The 24526-nt window shown below is 35.0% G+C and overlaps 1 protein-coding gene across 7 annotated transcripts; it reads right to left on the bottom strand.

Annotated features, from left to right (window-relative positions):
* Positions 1 to 106: 106 nt before the first annotated feature.
* Positions 107 to 24523, bottom strand: LOC116175709 (tripartite motif-containing protein 3-like). Of its 7 annotated transcripts, none has more exons than XM_031493959.1 (8): positions 21416 to 21745; positions 4973 to 5082; positions 4551 to 4571; positions 3954 to 4384; positions 3686 to 3901; positions 900 to 1841; positions 687 to 825; positions 107 to 640 (listed from the first exon to the last, which is right to left on the bottom strand). In XM_031493959.1, exons 1-8 carry the CDS (start codon positions 21433 to 21435, stop codon positions 399 to 401), a joined length of 2121 nt encoding a protein of 706 aa, XP_031349819.1. In that variant the 5' UTR covers positions 21436 to 21745; the 3' UTR covers positions 107 to 398. The 7 variants fall into 7 exon arrangements, with proteins under 7 accessions (XP_031349819.1, XP_031349824.1, XP_031349818.1 ...); XM_031493964.1 differs by lacking the exon at positions 21416 to 21745 and adding an exon at positions 24375 to 24523 and having other exon boundaries at positions 108 to 640; XM_031493958.1 differs by lacking the exon at positions 21416 to 21745 and adding an exon at positions 13005 to 13177 and having other exon boundaries at positions 108 to 640.
* Positions 24524 to 24526: the final 3 nt, after the last annotated feature.

Genomic DNA, 24526 nt, shown 5'->3' with positions numbered 1-24526 from the left:
TTTAAAATACACTTGGATGGGAAATAATTATGCGCAAAACATACACTTTAGACTTTAATAAATTTTAATGAAAAAGGCTAAAATAGACAAATATAAAAGGAAATAAACTAATGACTAGAAAAAGAAACTTGTAACATTTTTATAACTGACAACATTGCAAACTACCTACAACGTTAATACTTTCTTTAAAAATCGCAATTCCACGATTTTTATCAATCAACAAATGTTAAGAACAATTGTTATGTGCTTATTAAGTACTCTATAACAAATAGTTTAAACACTGCCAAATTTTAAAAGCTTTCACTTTGAGTATTCACATATAAAATATTTGATTATTTACACTATGTATAAAAATATAAAATAAAAGAGTATACTTTGAAAATCGTAAGTAACAAATATTACCAGTATCGATATTTCTTAATGCAGTTATTACCCAAATCTACAACGATTACATGGTTATCTGACGTAACTGCAATACCACTAGGACGTTTCAGTTTGGATTCATTGGAATCCAGAATATTATTCAATGCGCTGTCTGTCAAAGAGAGCACTTGTAAGTAGTTTCGACCCTTCTGCTCAGACCTGCTGGCAAGAATTCTATTTTCAGAGTCTAGAACTATTCCGCCGTATCTTCCTTTTCCTAAGGACGAAATTTAAGCAAAACTGTAATCAGCACCTCCACTTACCTTTCCCTTCGTCGTAAACAACCTCCAGGAAATCGCCTTTTGCCGAAAACACTTGTATACGTGAATCAGCAACGACAATTTCACTAGTAACGCCAACAGCTACTGATGAAATTAGGTTGAACAACCCCTTTTTACCTACCTAAAAATAAAAATGAGATAGATTGATTTTTAAAATCACCAACGTTTGTTGAATTTAAATATGTATTGCCTTACTTGAAATAGCATTTTCCCTTCTGCATCAAAAACGAAGACGCACCTCATCCCATTATCCGCCACAAGAATATGCCCATAATTCTTATCAACAGCCACATCAATCGGTTCTTGAAAAGCATTATAGGTAAATGATTTTAAAGTTTGTCCTAATATTGTCATTTCGGTCACGGCTTTCGTTCGCCAATTCACCACGACCAAACCATGGTTTGAGACAGCAATCCCTGTACAACTACGTCCATTTAAGCCCTCGTTAGTAATGTGCTTGATAAATTCAAGATCGTAATTTAACACTTTAATTCTAGAATTCCCAGTGTCGAGAACGTAGACCAATTGATCCATATCGTCAATGGCAACTGACACTGGTTGCATAAATTCATCTTTTCCACTACCTCTACCTCCATACACTTGGATGGGATTGTTGTGCTCAGTGACATCAAAGTAGAGGGGGTTATCCTTGATGGGGCGCTCAAAGACCTCTATTTTAATGCCGTACCTTCCCGGTTTAGGAGGCCTGAAGTACAATTTATAAGTTCCGTCATCACAGTCAGTCACTTTTATAGAAAGAGGAACAGGTGAACCCTCCGGTTCAACTGCAAGTACTTCCGCTTGTACTGGATCACCACCAGTACGTCTGAGATCACCGTGGTAGTCGACAGTTGATAATGTAACGACGGCCTCGATTCCGGCCACAGCTTCATCATCAATATGTGCCGTACACAAGCTAGGAAATGTTGTACTTGTTCGTACTCTACCTAAATCGTTTAAGTTCCGGTCAATTGTCGAAAAACAATCGTTGTGCGTAAAATCACAGCTCAAAAAGGAATTTTCGCGCGGCTCCCCTAAGTTTGTAGCTGCGTCCAACTTTTCACTTAAGCTTTCTATCCTCTGCGTTATATTTCTTACTTCTACTTGATACTGGAGACCTTGACATTCTTGTTCCACCTGTTGTGACAATAATCAAATTACATTTTCTCATTTTTCACATGGTTTTCTTGGATAAACTTTTATTTTGATCAGCGGAGATAAACTAAAAAACAAAACTTGGATGAGCTGAAGGAGGGAGAGAGGGGTGCAAAATTCATTGCCTGTGCAGGTTTCCAACAATTCACAGAGTGTCACAAATTCGAGGGTAACCTACGAAATACGAAGTCGGTTAAATGGAAGCAAATTTGCGCATTTTGGGACTGGATCTACGGCCAGTGGCGGATTTACATATAGGCACACTAGGCACGTGCCTAGGGGCGGCAGCTTTAGAGGGCGGCATTTTTTGCACTATATTTATTTTAGGAAACATTTTAAGTTTTAAAATAAGTCCTTACAAATGACAATAATCTTTAATTAAAATTATTAAATAAATTGGAGTTGGTAGATAGTTTAAACAAACTGTAACTGTAAGAACGATAATCGTCAATGCAAGTTTTGACGTGACGTGACTTAATCTTAGGTATACTGTGTTTCTTTTCATATTAGTTTTAAACATTTCAAGTTATATCTTAAAATTTATTGCAATTTAAAGATTATTTTTGGAGGGGCACATATCTTTCGGTGTGTCTAGGCGCAAAAATTTAAATCCGCCACTGTCCAAGGCAGCTTAGAAAGTAAGGGAATCCGAATTCCGAATACTTTTGAAGATAACCAGAAAAAACAAAAGACGCCTTTTGATTTTTTGCGTGTCTTTCATGGAAGCGATTTTTGAAAACAAACTACACTTTGATGCTATTTGTTCCGCAAGGCGTCAGATCTGGGCGTCGATTCCCGAAGATGTCCTTTGTTCACATCGACTGACCTTGATGTGAACGTGAATGTCACTGCATTCTCGAACCTACCACATCGAGCGAAAAGTTGATCGAACGCAACGACTGGTCTAGACTACTCGTTGCGTGAAAGTCATGCGCAGTTCCAGCTACAGGACGGATCTTGCAGCTGTTTTGCTAAAGAGGTTATTCAGTGCCCTAACCTATAAATTCACATATTTTCTGTGAAATAAAACATGGAATTGTTCGAGGATTTTCTGGTTATTAATAACAGTATCCTTAATGCAAAAACGAAACAAAATACAAAACTGACAAATGACAGTTCAATTCTTGTCTGTGATTGGTTAGCGCATACAGTTTGTTCGCGATTCGGGAATGCAGCTAAACTTGAACTTATCCCTATCGTATACGATCATGACGTCATGGCAGCCGGTCACATCACATGCACATCACGGAGCATATCGACTAACTTCGGGAATCGATACCATGGGATTGCAGAATTGTGTGACAGGGACGAAAAAAAAATGAAACATGTACTACCAACTTAATGTTTTTTTATTGCAATTTATGCGAATGAAAAAAACTAAAAAAATATGAAAATTGCTACAGGGTGTTTTTAGAGCTCAATAATTATTCCAATGTTGCACTTCTGGTTACTCTTAAGCTGCAAACATACATTTTAAAAAATTAAAAAGCTTTCGCTTTTTATTTTAAATGTTGGTACAAATACCGTAATTTAGATTAGTGGTCAGTGGAAATAATTATTATTGTGAGTGATAAAGTGAATACTCAAAAGTAGTATTTTCCTATCACATCCGGTTTAACAGGAAGTGACCCTCAATTTCACACTCAAAAGGTTGTTTTTGATCATTTATACGAGATTGATCTAACAACTAATTCAAATTGTTTAACTTTTTTATTCAACCATAGATTAGCATTTATTGTGGTCATTTGATAAATGACGCACACAGTAGAGATATATCGTTGATTCGTTCATACCTTCTGAGTAATGTATAGAAGTTAGTTAAATACCTTATTCTTTTCGGCTTCTATAAGAGAGTGTTGTTCCTCAAGTACTTTTCGTTTCTCCGCGCAAAGTCCTTCCACTGCAGCCACCATGTCCTGTCTTCTTTTATCAAGCATCATCTGTAATTGTTGAAAAGTTGAATTAACCTTCTCCAAGCATGCTTCCTTGGAGTCGTTTAATCGCTGAAGCTCTTTGGCGACCCCTTCTTGCGCTTGGGATAACTGTTAGAGATTACAGTTTAAATAAAATTAGCGCAAAAATCAAAACGCAAACCTTTGAAATACATTCGTTAGCTTTATACAGTAATATTTCCGACATTCTCTTAATTGCTATTGAAAATGGTATAATCGTGTGTTCTGCGCATGTACTTGTCGAATCGTTGTGTGAGCCACCCGTGCAAATCGTACAAAAAACCGTATCGCACGTTTCGCAAAACAACAATTCTTGGTTAAGATGTACAGAGCATTTAGGTATAACTTCCCTTCTCTGTCTGGACATGAGATCGAGCAACTGGTTGACCAGAAAGGATGGTGGCAGTGCTTGTACGCCCCCTCTTGGTATGGTAATTAACTCTCGACAAATCGGACATCGAAATGAGCCAGTGTCGCGCGTTTGTGACGCGGCTATTCTCGTAAGGCAGTGCAGACAAACTGTGTGAGAACATTGCAGAAGCTTAGGTGTATGCTCATTACCATCATACATACCTGTAAAAAATTCCAAATAGAAATATCAGAGGGTAGGCTAGCGGGAAGGTAGTTAGCAAGCAGTTAAATAATTTCTACACAAGTTGAAATTAAAATCCAAAACCATGCAGTAGAATTTTCTAAATGATTTATTTATTACAACCAATTTAAACCATCTAATGCATACTTCCACCAATCCATAAGCCATCTGTAACAACGAAAAAGGGTGTGAGGATTACTACTCATTGAGTCTGTGAAGTATGAGACTTTTTTAACAGAAACCCTCTAGGTCAAACAATCTGCTCAGGAATTGTCTCAAAATTCAATCAGACGTAATATGCTAGTGTTTATTTATCCACCAATTTCCGCAATTTTGGTGGAAGCATGATTAATACGAATCCTCCGAAAAAAAGCAGTTCACAATAAACCTAAGTATTTGGAAATTATGCAGTAAAACAATGGGTTTCTGTTAAACGAGTCTCGCATGGTTCTGGTGCAACAAAAACGGTGTTTCTTTAAAAGGGACATTCTGGCATGGTTTAGCAGTCATTGCAAAAAATTATTACTTGCCACTTTGCGCACTTTAAGCGAAAACTTAGGAATACTTACACAAGCAAGTTCCGCAGGTCAGAAAACTTTCATTGAAATCTTCATAATTAATGCTTACTGTTTCGACCAGGGTTGAGCTCATACTTGACATTCTCTCCCCAAGTCGAGTTCTGAAAAGAAGGAATCGATAAGTGTCGCAGTGTATGTGTATACAATTATATACAATAATTTTTTTGTAAAAACAATTAGGAAACCCACTCGTACAAGTGTTCAAAATAGATCGCACATTTAGGTACCGCAGGTGTAATTGATACAACAATATTGAAAAGTTCCCATTGTACCCTACTACCTTTTTTAACTTCCTACAGCAAACAATCGCAATATCACCGGAAAAGCTTATCGTTTCCTGTAAATTTCAGCGCAAATAGAAATTAAGAAACTCACCTTTTCAATTATAGGAGTATGTATTATAATTATAATTACAAAGTTATTAGAAAATATCAAGATTGGTTCATATATCTGTTCGCATACATAAATATTTCAAAAATGTGCCCAGCTAAAATTATACCCGGCTATGACAATAATAAATAGTTTGTAAACAATTTAGACTTTTCTTTCATTTCTCAGTAACTAAGAAGCTAGGTTTTTAGATGTTATTTATGCAATTACTCGATTTAAGTCAATGGTCGTACTATTGGCTAAATTAAAAATTCATTATACAAACACAATCATAAAACACAGATTAGTTATAATGACTTATGCCCACTTGCGTAGACAAATTTAAGCTGAGCATTAAAAAAACCCCAGCTTAAAATCCTTGGCAAGAATTGTCGCGACAATTTGCGAATGCAAACGGGCATTGTAGATGGTATTGTATAGATATCACGTTTCTTATGCTTTTTTTGGCGTAACTTTTTTTTATTCTACATGTAGTGAAATTATTTGACAGACGATACCTATGACAAAAAATCAACCCAATCTGAATTTTAAAAATTCGATTTAAATTTTAAAAAAATGATTGAAAAAAGTAAGATTTTTACCAACACAGTGTAGCATTACATCGATCAACGTCCACCTCCCAGCAGGGCCGTAGCCAGGGGAGTGCCAGAGGGTGCCCAGGCGCCCTCTGGATATTAAGTGGCGCCCTCTGACCGATCACGATCAGAATCGTAAAATAAAAATTTACAATAGTGCTATTTTTGTACATTATTGTAAATTAATTATCATCACAAATATATAATATTATTGTTGTTCATAATTATTTACAATAAAATTGAATAAAAATGAGGGGTTTTTCACAGAACAGCGATATTATCGATGGAATTATAAATGCAGAAGAACTTAACATGAAAAATTCTGAATGTCTACAAAGACTTGGATCAAAATTCCAAAAAAGGAAGAAATAATGGTGGTTAAAAGCTATCTTGAAAGAAACACTGATGAAGGGGAACTATACAAACAAAGAATAGCATTCATAGATAGATAACTTTCTAGCTGCGTGTAAAACATTTGCATGTAGTACCGCAGTATGCGAATCTACATTTTCGGTACTGACAAGAATTAATCGACCACAAAGGCTCTCTATAAGCCATCAAAGGATGGCCAATTTGATATTTTTAGCATTCGAAAAGGAAAGAACTAAAAATATAGACATGAACACACTTCTAAGAGAATTTCATAATGCCAAAGAGAGAAGGTTGCAACTATTTTAATGAATATACTCCAGCTTTTTTCAATTGTTATAAATAAATTGTATTAGATAAACTATATCTTTATCTAATATTTTTATGTATGCTTAAATATTGATTCGATTGACTTATATTTATGTTACGTTTATTTTATGTTACATCTTTTGTTTTTTTTAATATATAATATATATTGGATAAAATTAGTGTTTTTATATATTTTTTGATTTTTTGACAAACAAGTCTCTCGAGACTTCATTTTTGTAAACAATAAGTGCACCCTCCAACATTTCGTTTGCACCCTTACAATTTTAGTTCTAGCTACGGCCCTGCCCCCCAGAGAAATCGTGTGCAACAAATTAAACATTTGCGGTATTAACGAAATTAACTGAACATTTACAAAATTGTCTGTTGCTTTACTTGCAGTCTTGCAAGAACTCAACATGCATAAATTCTCGTAAAGTATCAGGAAGATTTAGCAACTCTTTCGAAATCGACAACGATCTGACGGTAGCCGCCACCAGCACAGGGCTGGAAAAGGTCGTGAGAAGAAGGTGGGGAATCAAGACGGATTTATTAGTGGAAAGGAAGAAGCTCCCACCGACTCGCATAACTATAACATGGCTCCGAAGTGGAAGTCGAAAAACAAAATAACATTTGAAGAATAACACTCAAGATCCCATCAAAAAGCACGTAGAAGTCCAGTGTTCAAAATCAGTAGGTAAATATTAAATGCAACAAAACAAAATTGCTGTGGTTATCACAGATGCGTGTTCTGCCCAAAAACTTGTCAGCTTTTTCTTTTATGTCTATATGTGTATCAAATTTGGATCAAATCAGTTCAACCATTTACCGTTAACTACTTTAAAAATAATCCTCTTTATTTCTGTAGTTTTTCGTTCTTTCTGTGTATATACAACAATATTTTTAAGCCAATTTTTCGAAAGAAAAAAAATTCCCCTTGTGATGGTTTTGTCCGTCTGTTCCTCGCCTAACTCGAGAACGAAAAGATACAGCGTCAAACCTTCGCCGATTGATTTCTACGAGTTCAAGGATTAGTGCTATTGAATATGAACCGGATTAAAAGTCTCGTTTCCAAATGCCTGAAAACTTACGATTGCATAATAATCTACACAACCGTACTACTTTTATGGCGTTATTTAGTTATTACCACAAATCAAACTAATGCTTACGCGCAGATTTTCAAATTACCGCAACAAAAATACTTCAATGCAATGGATTATATTATAAATTCAAATGTACAGTACTATAGCCTATCCTTTACAAAGCCCATTTTAGTTCACCTGCAATGCGTGTTTCAAGCGAGCGTGTATTGATTTACTATGTAATTTTCGTGCATACGCAAACAATTCTAGAAAATGAAATATTAAACTTATAAAATTCATAATTTCACACACCATATTTAAAAAATATTAAAAACTTCGTCATTGGCCTATGTGGATCGTTTCGGATCGAAGTGTTGCAGGCGCATCCTGCTGGGGCGGATCAGTAAATTTTGGAGAACTAATTTATTCGATGAATCATATCATATAGATATACCATTCCCCTGGAGGGCTTACAAACTAAGTATATAAGACTTGTATGAACTTTAGTCCTTTTGGCTATTTGTTGCGGAAACGGAATTCGAAAATCCGTTTTCGATCTCGAGTTATCGCGCGAAAGAACGCATAGGCACAACGAAACCAATACTATGCTAATCGCTATTGATTAGCATACTAATAAATAATAAAATAAATGATAGTAGAAACCAATTTAGTAAACATTGCCACATAGAAGAATATACAATCAAAACAATAACATATCATTAGCTAATTATTTATTCACAGTCAGTTACGCGCGACTATTATAAATAAACCGTTAATGGACGGGAGTAATAAAAATAAATGGTTTTTGTGTTATTAATCAATTATGGGACTTCTCTAAAAATATGCCGATGGATCATAAGTGTAATATGGAGATAAATAAATCAGTTTTTGGCAGAAAATGCCAATTGAAACGTTCACAACGGAGAAATTCCATTTGCAATGCTTTTAAGGTGCATAGAAGGCATAATAAACAAGTCGATGGCAAAGACCTTATGGATATAAGTTCATGAACCGCGCGTGTGACTGTAGATGTTGTTGTTCCACGTAAAGTAATGACAGTAAAACGACGTATTCACGGAAAAAACAGATTATTTTTACATACCAATAATGTTGCCAAATACTGTGCTAAAAAGCAAAACCCGGCTTGAAGTATAGCTTGTTTGCAAAATCGGTGTTAAATAAGAGGAGATAAATCGTTCCTGTAGATTTTCGATTTTGTTGTACGAAATGATTATTTTATTTTTCGAGGTCATTTAATACTTTTCTGCAACAATTTAAATATGTTTCTCACAGTCAAATTTAATAAACCCACGCAAAGCTACAAGGAGGTAACTGGAGAACGCGTTTTGTGCGTTAGGGAGCTCACCTCCAAATCCCAAAATCTCATATTGCCGAAAGGTATTGTTCATAGTTTCAAAATTGCACATAGAATTTTGCAACATTTTGAGAATTACCAAGTCTGAGTTGCTCGCAGTAAATCTCCGTCGAAAATCTGGAGTGGCAATTGTGCAACCAAAATAATTACTGTCGCAATCAATAGTTATCATTGATAATGAATTTTTTAAGAGTAGCTCAATTATTAAGGAGAACCAAATAAGGAATGTTTTTCTACAACATTCTTTCACACCTAAAATTGTTATGTCAATAGGATATTGATCTTATCGATGTTTTGATAATTGATCAGTGAGAATTTCCGCAACTCCAGATTGGCGAGTCGTCGGCGAGGAAGATTTTTCCAAATTTCATTTGAATTCAATTCAATTCAATTGAATGATATAAAACATCCGCGACAAAGTTCATAGCAAAGCGTTGCTATACCCAAGCTATCCATTTGATAATTTTCAGTGCCAAGTTGCGAAATTATTTCGGAAAGCTTCCTCTGATTGATTTCGTCTAATTTCAGCTGTTTCCAACATTTCATACACACATTACCGAAACATTGCTAAAACTTCTACATTTATTCGCATTTTTCAATTTCAACGGTAAAAATTCGTTTGTGGAAGTCCGCTTCGGGCAGTTTCTATTAATTTCAGTCCCACATAGTGGTATAATTGCAATCGTAATGAAAATACCTACGAACTGGTGGTTTTTTATCTTAAAAATTTCTGCATATCATTCATCTAAATAAGTAGCACCGTTCTTTGTTTAAAACATTCGTGCCGACATACCTATGATGCCCTTGTCGCCACCCAAACTTGGAATTTAACAACAGGATTGATGAGTACAAAGCTGAGAAATAATGTCAAGGTTTTCTTTGTAAAGTATCGATTTGTTCGACTATTACTATAGGATTTGTACACAGTGAATTTACAGGCACCAAAATTGATTTGAGATATAGTAATGGAGAGGTATGTAATTTAGTAATGATAGGAAAGTGTTACGGATGTTGAGAATTGCCGAAGTGTAACTAAAATGTGGACGTTATTAGGAAAATCACCTTGTCAAATTATGTGAACAAGTGGAAGAATGACATCCTTTCAGAATGGTTTCACATCCCATTTAAAATATGGCAATCTGGATGTTTAGATCTCATTTTGTAAATGTGGAAAACTCCCCTAATTGCATGGAAATGTAAACTTTAAAATTCGTGGTGTACTTCCAGTGTCCATGCCACAATTAAAAATGAACCATGTTAAATAATCAGTAATGGCCTGCACCATAGGGAATTTTATTTGAATTCCAATCAATACAATGTATTTTCCCATTAAACTAACAGCCTTTCGCGTTATTACGATAAGCGAAACATCCTGCACTAATTTTCTATTAACGCAAATAGAATGATCGATAGTAATTTATCACTTTGTTTAGATAGTTGTACGTAATTATTTCGGAGATCATGGCATGATTAATTTAAAATTAATGTTCTAAATATAGAAACAACAACTAGTCACATACAACAAATTAATGTGCTACTTTATTTGTATTTTTATAACATATGTTGACCTAAAAAAATCTGTATTGCGTTTACATAACTTTTTTAGACAGTAATTTTTGTTAATAACACTTTTTCAAGAACAGGAAATGTGGGCATGGAGTTAATGTGTATTAGCAAAATAGCGAGGTTAGGTAATATCGATGTAGCATTTTTGAAGATTGCCTTTTAATCTGCATGATTAGTCGTCAATTAATCAGCGTTTAAATTCAAATTGCCGCCCTAATATAAAAAAATTGAAGACAAAAGACTATTGAAAGGGTGCAGTCCAGTCCCTACATCAGATGCATGAACGTATTTTCCCAAAATTAGATTTTGCAGAGACCAATTAATAAAAGTTCGCCACTACGTTCACTTAAGGATAACGGTTAAGTTTCAAAATTATTTAAAATAACTCTTGTGCAGATAAAGCGCATTTTTTTAAACCGAAATAGCTTAGTCAGTGGTTGGGTTATAAGGTAGTGGCATGCTATATTTATAGAGGTTTACCTTCTTCACCAATGGATATATTTCTTCCAGACGTCCCAATCGCCCTTTGTGAGAACCCTCCTCCGACAATCTATTCTTGAGATATCCGCAAAACATCATTGTATTACGATGAAAAAATTTCGACGATTTCTATACATTTTATTGGGGTTTTGAAGGGATGTAATGTACAACTTTGATATCAATCGCAACATTTGATACAATTAGTGTCCAAAGACATAAAGTATATCCACTGTTTGTTATGCATATCACTGTATCGCTATGGCTTTACAAGACATACAGACGCAATTTCTGTAATCTGTTCATGGGTATTGGAACAAGAAAGAGAAGATTCTATAATATGCATATAATTGTAGTCACGGATCTTTGCCTCTGGCGTCATTGGACAAATTCCTGGAAAGGTATTATCGCACGATTAGGGTGTTATAGGCGGGTGCACCGTCCTGTTGAAACCAAGAGGTGCCAACTTTTGTTTTTTTTTGTGCCGCGTAGGTGCATCGTTTGTAATAAAAAATGCTACTCAATACAGTATGTCCTTCTTTACGGGCAATATAAAAAAAATAATTTTGGGGATGATTTCTCCGAAACGAAACGTTGCATTCAAAATCTTTGAACGGTGTCTTTTAGAGCTTACAAAATGGCAATTGGAAAATGTTTTTTATTTTATTTATCTTATAAATCAGAAAAAAAATTAAATCGAAATCGGAAAATTTCGTTTTTTCTGGCATATCTTCGGAAGTAATCGAAATTCTATTGTTTTCTTTAAGGCATGATCATAAATTTTTACTTGCGCATCGCCGTAAAATTTCTATCATTGCCTTCAATTTCTCCGAGGTTACTTATCTAAAGAATTTCTCTAGAATTTCGTCATTCTTTTGAAATTCCCTATTTCCCCAGAATTTCCTCTAATTTCATCCATTTCCCATCTAGTTCCTCAAAATTTCCTATAGAGGGACAAGTAGAGGGACAAGAATGTCCCTCGTGATCAACCCCTCGTCACCATCTCATTCGATCAACTGCTTGATTGTTATAATTTATTAATTGTATGGTATCGTAATAAATTCAAGATTTTTGCAATCGATGATTCAAACAATCATCGAAAAAGGGTCCAAAATTATCCGGGCAAAGGTGCTCATAATTCAAAGCAATACTGAGGAATCCGATTCTCGATTCAATCAGTTAGACAAACAATCTTGCATGAAAAATCGTGGTAAGATGTAAGGAGGCAAATAATTCTTTTGGCTTTTGGGTTACCAGTGGAAGTAGGTACTCTCCAAACCTAGACCTACCAGTATGGAATGAGGAGTGGAACGAACTATATGAGGACTTCGTAGTCAAAGCCTGACCACAAGTTGAATATTCCGAGTTCAAGGTAAATTTCGGTATCTTATTTACACTTCGGCGAGCCGCAACATCCGTAACAGTTTTCTATCGTAATTAAATTAAATTACTTCGACGAATCAATTTATCGCTGCATGATTGTACACAGGCAGCGCCTACTGAAGATTACAAAAACAAACAGGTGCGAAACATCGATAATTCACAAAGAAAACCTTGGCAACTACAAACAGTTTTTTTCTCAAGTATGATTGCATGCGGAAATGAAATTACATGGCAAAAAGCAACTTCAAATACACGTGGTTCTTTTTAAACGACAAGGGCAACATATGCAGTATATAAACAAACACGAAATTATAAACAAAACTAAAACCTTCGTTAATATACCTAATTCCTGTCTGGGTTATATTGACAAATGTTAATAAAGATAATTACAATTGAAGGAAACTACTATATTCATTCCTTTGAATTTCAAATTACGTGCGACTCAAAAATGTAAGGTGCATACCAAAAAATTTGTTGTGTTAATTTTAAACGTTACTTACTGAATTGCCAATCTTAACGCCTCCATTTTTTAAGTTTCATTCATTCTTGGGAAGACATGATTTATTTGGGCCGTTAAATTCACTTTTTATTAAAGGAAACTTCGACCGCAGAACAAAGCGAATTCCAGCACATAAAGTAATATTACTTACAGCAGAGTTAAACTCGACTGAACTGACCCGTAGGATCGGCTACCGTACGTAAACTTGTTTTTATTCAAAACGCGCATGACAAAATGCAAAAGTACAGGATTACAAAATCAGTCAATCTTTAATCCCATAGTTTTCCTTTTAAAGCATATTTAGAGGAAATGTCATCGTTTCGGTATCGATGGTATTGTTACAGTAACAGTAGAGGTTGTCGCTCGATAGCAGTGAACAGGCGGAATGTACACATTGCCAGATTTTTGTAATCGCTTACTAAGGAGGGCACAAGCCCAAAAATCCACGCACGAGTATATTGTCGTCATACCAAGCAAATTCCATGTCGAACGAGTCGAGAATCCACACAGAACCATCCAAGATCTGGTAGGAGGCAATAAAACGAATTGAAAAGATGGTGTTGACAAATCCAGGGATTAAGTTTCCAGTTCCAGATATGGAGAAGAACAAAGTGACCCAGAGAAGAAATTTGCCAAGAAAATTTGGATAATTTAACATAAGATATTTTGTTCAAAAATTATCACCCCCAATGAAACAAGAGTGGCGACCCAGAAAGAAACCTCACCACCGGAAAAAGCGAAAATGCAATGTGGGAACGTTTTTGTGAGATTGTGAGGGGATTCAGGATTCTGTTTTTTGCCTATAAAATCCATACTGCTAAAGGACAATTGCAGGGTGCACACGGTTCAAATAGTTATCGATGAATGTGGCTTCCAGGAAGTAAGACTTCCGCCGTATCGTCCGAATGTAGGACCCTGCGACTACTATCTTTTCCCCAAGTTGCAAAAAGCACTTTACGAGAGCAAAGATTTGGTTCCGATGCATGCACGCCTTTTAGACAGGAACAACGTAGAAATGATTATAAATAACCTGTTTATCGAAACTAAATTACGCATTTGTAACAAAATATAACTATATAGTTTAATCTGCACAGAAATGAGCAAAAATAAACTTCCGAAGTGACCTACTATCTCAAACATATGCCGAAATGTAAATCAATCGGCGCGCGGTGTGCTGTACAAATATTTACAAAAATGTTTACATATCTCCAACGTTATCAAAAAACATGCAGTACAAATTTAAATAAATACACCGTGTATTTACACAAACTGTGTAATTTTTATGTTGTGTTTTTCTTTCACAATAAATTTATACTGATTTAACATTTAATTTCTAAGTGCAACCTTTGAATTCAATTAACAGAAGTAGTACATGGCGTAATTGGTACCTACATGAAACTTAATATTTCGAACAAATGGATGACACATTTTGCCACTCAATTTAAGTTCATTTGAAACATAATAAACAATTTCAAGTAGTACTTTCTAGTGTCAATTTTTAATGTCGACTTTAAAATTCACTTCCTCATTGCGGCTCTATGATTAGTAAAATTCTAATCTTAATTAAGCCGAACGTCGCACGCAATGGAATTGATAAATGTTAATTAGGCCTTAATATTTTTTGTCTGGTGCAACACTTATCTGTAACTATGAATTAAAATGCCGGAAGTGGTGGATCAAATGTTGTATGCTGCTTGTTGACCTTTTTCCATCAAAAATTAGAAAAAAGAATAATGGTTTGCCCTCGATCTTCTCGTTTACCATGCGCGTCATAATTTTTGGGCAACGGCATATCGTCTATTGTGTAATACTGATATGTCGATGAATGCGAGGTACTGTTTTGGACATTCTCAAGTAACGCATTAGAATTAAGTTTATTTAAGTAGCCATAGATTTATGCAAGGAAATTCAGTTATAGACGTTTCCGAAATCTAACGAAGAGCTTCGCCAAAGATTTGGGCTCGGATTTGGTTAGTTGCCTCAACTGATTCTGAGAAGACACTTCCAAAACTAGGTGTACAACCATATAAGTTTACATAAAGTACAAACAATTAATAATTCAGTGGGCATGGGGTTTGTATCCCCCAAAAATGCCAAAGTTTCTGAAAATTTGTTTCATTTTGGTAGGTACTCAGTTTTGCTGCACACGATTTACGTCGTTCAGTTTTTCGCGTACCTACTAGGTAATCGTTTCTGGCGGAAAACATGTAGGTATACATACAGGAAACAGGAACTTGCTTATTTTCAAGTGAAATACCCTGTACATTATTTTTATACATTTTTGGATCCTAAGTAAAATTCCTACATTTTTGGTACATTTTAATTTTTACATCAAAAATAGTTGCAGCCCAAATCATAATTGCAAATCTTTCTGTTTTAGCGCTCTTACTATTTAATTGGGACTGGTTTCCTTGTAGAAACGGTTCCACGCAACGCTAACTTTCTTATTTTTGGATATATTTCTTTGAAATTTTAATCAAAAATGCTTATTTTAGTAAAAGCAAACGTATCGCATATTGTAAACATCAGATTAATGTGCGCATGCATAGGATGCGCAATAGCAACTATCTTATTTATCGAGATATCTTTTTGAAATTTTAATCACAGATGCCATATCTCATATTATAAACATTAGATGCGCGCATGCGCATTCTGCGCTGTGTCAACTTCCTTATTTATGAAGATATTTCTTTGAAATTTTAACCATAGATGCCTTTAGTAAAGAAAAACTTCGGCACATACTATATGCCTTTTGGGAAGTACTGATCAATGCATGGAAAATGCGCTGAAGTTACTCTCCTTAGGGCGAAAACCTTTTATCAACCATATGCATATTTTATGTTGGCGTACAGAAAATTGATTGCTCTTTTCAAATATCGTAAAAACATTTGGAAAACAAAAGTTGCATCGATTCACGGTTACGCCGGAGGTGACACCGGAAGTTTCAATATGCGATCGGATGGATTGTAATGTCATATATAAAATAATATTTGACAAATTTTTCGTATTTCGCCAAATAAAAGAGATATGATTCTTATCTCGAATCTTTATACTCTTGGAACACCTTAGCAACCGTAGGTGACTCTTAAAAGCTATCCAAGTCATTAAATGCACTTAGAGACCCTTAAAGTTCGTAAGAGGCTTCTTCAAGACTGTTAAATGGTCTTAACGCCTCTCCAAAGTTAACACTCCCCAAAGGCCACTAAAAAACCGTGGACATTATTGAAGAGAGAAAAAAATATTTTCACACCTTTTTATTAAAGTTTCCCGATGTATAGACTTCGAAAAAATCCCTAAGATAATCTTCAAGAAAAATTTGAAAATTACGAAGACGCTTTTTAATGAGGTTTATAATAATATGACCCCTTCTAATCAAAATTAAATTTCGAATCTTAAGATATCTAAGGTTTCGAAAAACGTTTCCAAAGGAGTCGTCTAAAGAGAATTATGCCCATAAGAAAACTCACTCCAGGTGAAATTCCACCTCCTGTCCAAATAGTGTTTATTAAAAGATCGACTATCTCTTATACCCACGTAAGGTAGAGTTAAACAGGCTTCAAGTCGAAATAAAAATAATTAGTGTTGGTGAGGATGTCATATTGAAAACGTACCCCTCTGAAGTATAATTTACCCATACAAGAAACTAAAAAATATTCAAAAATACCAGAAGATCGATTGGAAAATTTTGTGAAACGGTTTTTGATTACATATTATCAAGGCACTAGCGGAATGACAATACATAATCATAACATTTAATTCGAAAGAGGGAGAGGGGACAGTCGTTAATTTTAAATATATTCAAAAAAATGTCGTATCTAATATTTCTAAAGCTTTAGGTGTTAAATTCTCAAATTTTCCAATACAAGAAATTTTATACGTGTACCGCTTCATAGCGAAACGGAACTAATATGCAATAGAATGGAGCGCGTTAGGATAAGAAACAAGTGTTCAGCAGATAACAGTCGAAACGTTACAGTGTTGCCGGTTCTAAAATCCGACGGAGAATGAGGAGTATTTTCTGCAATACCTTTGGATGTATAAAAACAGAGGTCAGTTGCGGTGGGCTCGTTTTGTATTTGGAATTTGGGGAATACTTAAGTAAAAATCTGGTGGGAGAGCAGGATTCTTGCTAAAACTTTCGAGGAGAACCTATGCAGGTCGAGCGTTACACTTTTAGATCGCGTAAAACAACATTATTTGTCGTCCTACTTTATACATTCAGTAGTAGCTGTCCTTTTGAACAACAAAATGCCATATTTTCTAAAAAAATTCGGATACAATATAGACTTATGTGCTGCCAGTGCAAATTACGAGTTTTTAATAGGCGATGTTTAACTTACGAATAAATAAATGTGCCGATTAAATATAATTTTTGTTGATTATTGTTTAAATAAATACGTATAATAAATTCGATTATAACGTTTGTTAAACGAGAAACTTACTAGCGCTTTTTACCTTTCCACCAAAATTTTAATTAGTATTTTACTTATTTCTTAATTCCTCTTGCAATGACCCCTCAGTCGTGGAACTATGACAGACCTTCCCCAATTGTCCAAGTTAATAACGACACTACACTCAATATCGTCCCCAACGGACTGGACGGACTAGAAATAAAACCAGCACATTGTACGATGACCAATTCAAGAAAAAAATGACAGTGACAACTATATGATGGAAATAAATAATTTTCACACCGTTACGGTTACGATTCCGTAATTTTATTTATTCACATTTCTGCAGTTTTTCTCTGTACCAACGAACAGTTGAATAGAAATGTGATCCATTTCTTTACAAACGCTACAGAGCATTATACTCGAACATGGAATGTTTCACGGTTTGCATGGCAGGGTTAACGTTCTCGAATAAGTCCTTTCGATTCGTAACCGTAATAAGAGTCTTAATATCAAGGTTTTTGCAATTTTTAGTTCATCGCCACCTCTTTCTCAGCGCTAATTATATTTGGTAATTTTTTTAATAGATGTGTACGACCAGACATGTATACGTATACGTAGATTACCCTGATCTGTGGTAGGAGTGGCAAGGAATATGAGGTTCGCTACTTCCTAGCTTATTTTCTACTTGCTTGGTTCTGACAATAAACATAATAATTGAACTCTAATTACAAGTGCAATTATGACGACATAGGCGTGTTGAATTGATTATATTTGCCTACTTCACGGTACGAGTTTAATTAGTGGTACAATAGTATATTCAAACCTTTAGACCAGGAAAGCAAAAGGCCATCTCCAATACGAGTTACCAACACGAGCCGCATAGCGACGAGGGTTGAAATGAGGCTTATGCAACGAAAGTATTCAACTATCTTCTCTCTCGATTGACAATGCCAGAAGCAGGAAGATGTTTAAACGCCTCCTGGGATGCGTTAAGTGGCAACCAATGCAGAGAAGTAATTGATAAGGAACTCAAATTATACAATTGGGTGAATTATGCGCAAGTGTATACTTTGTTATTAAGTAATTGCATGACTATATAAAGCAACGAACTACGTTTAATGATTAACCGATAGTTTCATTTCAATATCTCCCATAGCTCGAAAAAGGCAACAGGAGTAACGTTAATTAGTTTAAAAGTGTTATTACCACCATATACTTTTGCCAATCTACGTCGTTGGTTCCCAGTTAAACAATCGCATAAAAGTTTGTACCTTCGGGCAATTGACGTAAGGAATTATTGGCCGACATTATTTGGTTACCTTGAGTGCAGTGGATTAGCTAATAATAGCGAAAACCTTGTTTTCTTATTTTGAAGTATCACTGCCAGAACTTAAGAATCCTCAAATCCTTAAAATAAATCGTTAACAGCCGTAACGAACTTTAAATTACATTTTCTTCAACATGACCACTTCCTTGCACCTTGCTAACTTTAGCATCTGCTAATGTTTATTTTGATACTGGTGAAAATCGATCACAGGTATGTATCTTTATTAATTTGATTTAATTACACATGCTCGGATATGGATCTACGAAAGGATTGGCCGAGTAATAAAAAGTAACAAAGCAATCGTTCTAAATGAGCGATTTTAGTGAATGTAGGTTCGATTTAATAGTGTCTTCTATTGTGCAGTTCACTAAACACGGAAGAGATCCGGCATACCTACTAAAAAAACAGCGAGAAATTAGCATAATTATTTTAACGACTTTCGTGTATTTGTAGTAAGTCTGGTTAATTTTTTACAATTAATTTATTATTTTTTGTGGACGGTGGGTGAGAAATGAGAGAAATTAACAATTTGCAACTGTAGGTAATTTAATTATCATAGTTAACCTCTTCGACGCCTCTCTTGACCCGACCTGAGTAACTGGTCCAAATGGATTAAATTGTTCATTAGATTGATATTACGATTGGTGGTCAATTTCAATAATGTATTGATCTTTTTGCAAAAATTACCTGAGCATTTCCGTACATTCCCTTCGAAGTGTGTCAACTAGTACTGGCTTAAGCACGAAATCTTAACGGAAATTAAAATTCCTAAAGAGGCCTCGTTCATAGCATTTCTAATACGAGTATAAAGTGCAGTAGGTTTTTTGTGAGGGAAACAGAATTTCAAGTTTACGACCCTGAGTGAAGATAGGTTAATGCATGAAAACCGCGGTCACGCCATGACCCAAGAAAATCTCCAGGTTTTTTTCTGAAGTTTTAACCATATGTGTGCAAGCGAAACCTAGATCCCATGTGAAAGATAAGTGACATTTTCTGAGATTCCTAAGTATTCCAATTTCCAAGTTTTTTTTAAAATACCGAAAAACATTTAGCTTTTTCTGGTGTTGGACTGTTATGGGGATTGAGTTATAGCACAAGTTCCACTTTTCAAATGAAACATACAAAAAACTTTGCGTTTTTATGAACAGAATCCCTTTCAAAAAGCAACACTTTGTGCTTCAAGTACAAATAACTTCCGACTCTATTTTTGCGATATTTTCGGATATTTTTAAAAATACGTGCGATACCTACATCGAACAAAACGAATTGGATTTTTTTAAATTAGAATAGATCAAAAGGCGAAGCGCCATGTACAGGGTGGTACAAATTCCTGACTTACCATTGGGATCTCTATAAAGGTGGGATACAATGTATATTAAATGGGGGCAATGTTGCCCTGAAAATATCAAATTTCGTTTTCATATTCCCAGCAAGAAGTTTGATTACAGCAAAACGGAATGACAGCTCACACTTCTCAGCATTCTTATTACCTGGACGTCTCATCTCTTTGCGAAGAGAAATCGTCTGGCTCCCAAGGCCACCTGATTTACCGATTTGCAAAGTAAAAACAACTTCCAGGAAAGACTCTATCAATTTTTCTGTTAACACGCATAGGGAAACCTTTTTTTAACAAAAAAAAAAGCCAATCTGGAATCGGGCAATCGAAGCACTGTTTCAAATAGCCCATTTCGTCTGATATGCATCCATATCGAACAGTAAATTAAACAAGTATCCATTTTTAGCCTTGTTTTTAGCTTCTTCACTCGAGCAAGGTTGGGTATTGCAATCACGGGGTTTTAGACATTAAAATTTCATCAAATGTCACCGTTTTAGATCTCTTTAAGGAAGTGTTAAAGAACAACATGTTTTCCATCGTACCTTGGCAATTTTCCGATGTAACTGCTAGGCGGATTTTGTTCAAATTTTAGATATGTATATTAGACATATACAGACACGAAAAATAAGGGGAAAAAATTTTGGAGGGGAACGAACTTTTTTTCAAAAATAAAGCTTTATTACAAAAAAACTAAAAAGCATTTTCAAAAAACGGTTCTATGATTTTGCTTACGCGTTCTATGAAAAATTAACTTTAGCTTCCATCACGTTGTTGCCCAAAATCGTTATTTATTCGTCAATTTTGTTGGAAAACAAACTAAACTGTATTCGTTAATTCCAAAAAAGTGATTTCATTTTTTCGGTGATATCTCAGTTGCTTTCAAGATTTTTCAAAAAGTTCAAATAGGTTTTCTCGAGGGTTTTCAAGTCACAAAAAGTTGCCCCCATTAACATACACTGTATCTCTCACCGTTACGAACATCACAGTGGTGCTGGTGAGTCACGAATTTGAACCACCCTGAACCACACTTCCAGGAAATCTTCCACATATGTATTATATTTTCCAATTTCCAGTAGGTAGTATTATGTAGGTACAACAAACATTAACATTATGCTTAATTAGATTACAGGAGCGGTATAACATAATTAAATTGCAGAGATGTCAAATAGTAAGCAATCCACATTCCTCTAATTTCCCAAAGGACAATAAAGACGGTCATTGACTTGCAAGGTGATGCTGAATGACAAATTAAAACGATACTAAATTTACAAATGCACACAAGGATTTCTTTTTAATTGACTACACTTGTAGAGGAGTTGACAATAGTGAGAAAAATAAAAGACTGAGATACTTACAATCGTGTACAGCAAAACATAAGAGCACATCAACTGCAGAGACGTTCGGATTTAACTGTTTGCAATTTTAATTAATAAGTTATTGGCTCATATTAAAAACTCCTCATTAAGGACGGACACACAACATGCACCACACGAGTATAGAATAAATAAAACAAGTTAGGAAAACAAAAAGTCACTCAACTGACAATCGTGCTCAGTTTAAGAATAACTTAAATATTTTGGGCGAATACACGTCTTAACAGTGAATCACACAAAGAACGTCCCGTTTCGAATCAAAATGTTGTTTGTTTGCAAGTTTCAGCTGTTGAGTGCACTTTCAGCTGGGCAAAAGCTTCAGAAATAAGATCAATATTTCGCGACCTACTACCTACGGCCCCCCCGACCACCGACCAAGTGGCGCCTCCGCGACTATGTAGGGGTTGCTGAATGAATACATACTAATTACACTTCTTTTTTGTGTACACAACTTGAAATAATCGAGATTTAAATGGGGGTTTAAAAAAGAGATCGAGCATCGTTCATATTTCCACTACACCATTGTTTTACCACTGCGCACTTAAATCATTCAATGCATTATTCAATTAGGGTGAAAATTTTAACCGTACACAACTTTGTAGAAGTTTTTGGTATATTGATCCATAATTAACATACATCACATATGCACTCCTTCTGACGGGGTATTTATTTCATGTTATCGTTAATAAAAACTAACAGTGTCTAAAACAAAGGTAGAAACGTTAAACGACAGCTACTAGTAAGAAGCTACACAGTAATAATCAGTATATCAAATATCAAAATCATGTCAATCTAAAGCGAAAAATCAAATCATTTAAATCACATTTTGAAACACACGGTATACTAAACAATTTAATGCAACATTAGGTAAGTAAATAATGCCACAACAGAGCGTTTCTAAGTGCAAATGGGCCGCAGTAGAAAAATTCATGTTCAACCTGTGCTTGCTGTGTGGTCTATTCATTTGGTTTTATGATGTAAAGATGAAGATTACCTACCGCATTGTTAACAAAGGTCCTTTCTTCACAGTTGAGATAAATTGTATTGCAGCAAATTAATAAATATATAAACATTAGTTAAAAATTAAATATCACGGTTTAAAGCAAACAAACAGAGACTCTTTCGTCTAATTTAAACACACATGAAATTAAATCTAATTTTAATTTTTCCTTAACTAACAAACCAGGAAGTTACACGCTATTTTTGAGCGCACCTATATTTAAATTTTAGAAATACTTCTTGCAGTGGTCCTTGTGGTTATTCTCAAGTTTCTTATTAGGTTCATTTATATGCAGCAGGAAGCCCTAACTACTTGAAAGTACTTTCGTATATGTACTTATTTGCCGAGCTTCGTAAATATTTACATAGCTATACAGGCAAGAACTACCTTACTTTCAAAATGATTGAGTAGGACAGAACAACGACCATATTGAATTTTATTTTGACCTGATTTACCTATTAATAGTATTTCTGTCAGTCAAGAATAAACAAAAGTTGCGAAAGTGTTCAGAGCGAGTACTTATAGTTTTCTATACATAAACAATTGATACACATTAACATATAAATAAATCGGACTATTTCAAAATGCTAAAACTTTCATAATACTAGCACAGATGTTCTAAATCTACATCGAGATCTGCACGAAAGGACGTCGCGACGAAATTAAATAATTTTTAATCTTAATATGCTAATCCGAAGATTTCGACATACAGCTTTTGTTTATTTAATTTTTTTATAGATTCTCTTTCAAATAAATCAAATGCAACGCGTGTTAGTAATAATATTTCTTTATCATTTGTTTAGGTATGTACAAAGTAGTTTCCCAATTCACTACTTTACACCAGAATCGAAACAACTTAAAATGTGCTCTCATTGCTTACACACTTAATGCCATGAAGATAAGATTTTTCGATAGAGACGATAGAGTGTTTTTGTATTATGATATGGTTGAATATTCTCCACATTTTCTTAAATGGAATCCGATGGAACCTCCTGTGTGTGAATGCATTTTTTAATTCTACGTGTAGTTGTCGAGGTAGTACGACTTTTTTATTATAAGTATAGTGAATATATGAAGTACTTTTGTTTTAAAGAAAACTGAATTTATAAGAAACATTTTTGGTAACAATGTCCAACAAAAAATTCATTAAAGCAAGAAACTGTAATACTGCCGTCAAACACAGTTCTATTATGATTTACAGGCCAGTGAGGCCAGGTGGCAATCACTTACCATTACCAGTAAACTTGTAACGAGCTCCAGGGTCACTGAAATCAGTTAGTCTCGTGGCCATTGTCTACCTGTTCCTGAAAACAGAAACCGAAACCGTTCGCGAGTTATCAAATAGGTACACCGAGATGTAAGCAGACGGAGGGACGGACGAACAGAAAGTCCAAAATCATGAACTCACTCGGTCGTTTGTAATTTATTTCGAGTCTTAAATACATTTTGCTCATTTTTGGGCTCTTCAAAAACTTACATTTTTATTCAAAATATCTACATTTAAATTTAAAGACAATGAATCATCAATACGTACCCAAAGAATGCGACTGAAATTATTCTACCTGCAATTAAAAACTGTAACCACTGGTTCGTGCAGCGAGTGTGGGATCAGTGACCAAAAAAAATTAAAAATTCTCTAGACTGTAAGATTTTAATCACTTTTTTATTGGCCGAAATGACATGACAATAAGAAAGCTATTTGAAGAGCTTTTAAGCATCTGGCATTCTGGCGTTAGCTATTATGGGAGTTCCAACGTCGCCAGTGCAAAAATCAAGAACACGTTTTTATTGCAGGTTCCCCAAAAATTAAAATTAAATTGAGATTCGGATAATTTTTTCACGCCTTGGCGACAATGCTCTTTTGAAAATTCTACATCCATTCCTGCATGCACTGGGTACAGGTAATCACAAAAACAAATGAAGGTTACATAAACGGCTTACCTGTTTCACAATTCAAATAATCATGCCGTTTTCATTAGCAATTAATCACTGCACTGCACTGTTTATTACCAAATCGTATACAACTACGCTACGAAAGTTGTAGCCACACACCTCGACTACCGCACGTTGTTTGGCGCTCAGCTGTTCATAAA

Source organism: Photinus pyralis, unplaced genomic scaffold (genome assembly GCF_008802855.1).
Source record: "Photinus pyralis isolate 1611_PpyrPB1 unplaced genomic scaffold, Ppyr1.3 Ppyr1.4_LG7, whole genome shotgun sequence".
In the NCBI taxonomy this organism is placed as follows: Eukaryota; Metazoa; Arthropoda; class Insecta; order Coleoptera; family Lampyridae; genus Photinus; species Photinus pyralis.
This window is presented reverse-complemented; position numbering and strand designations above follow the sequence as displayed.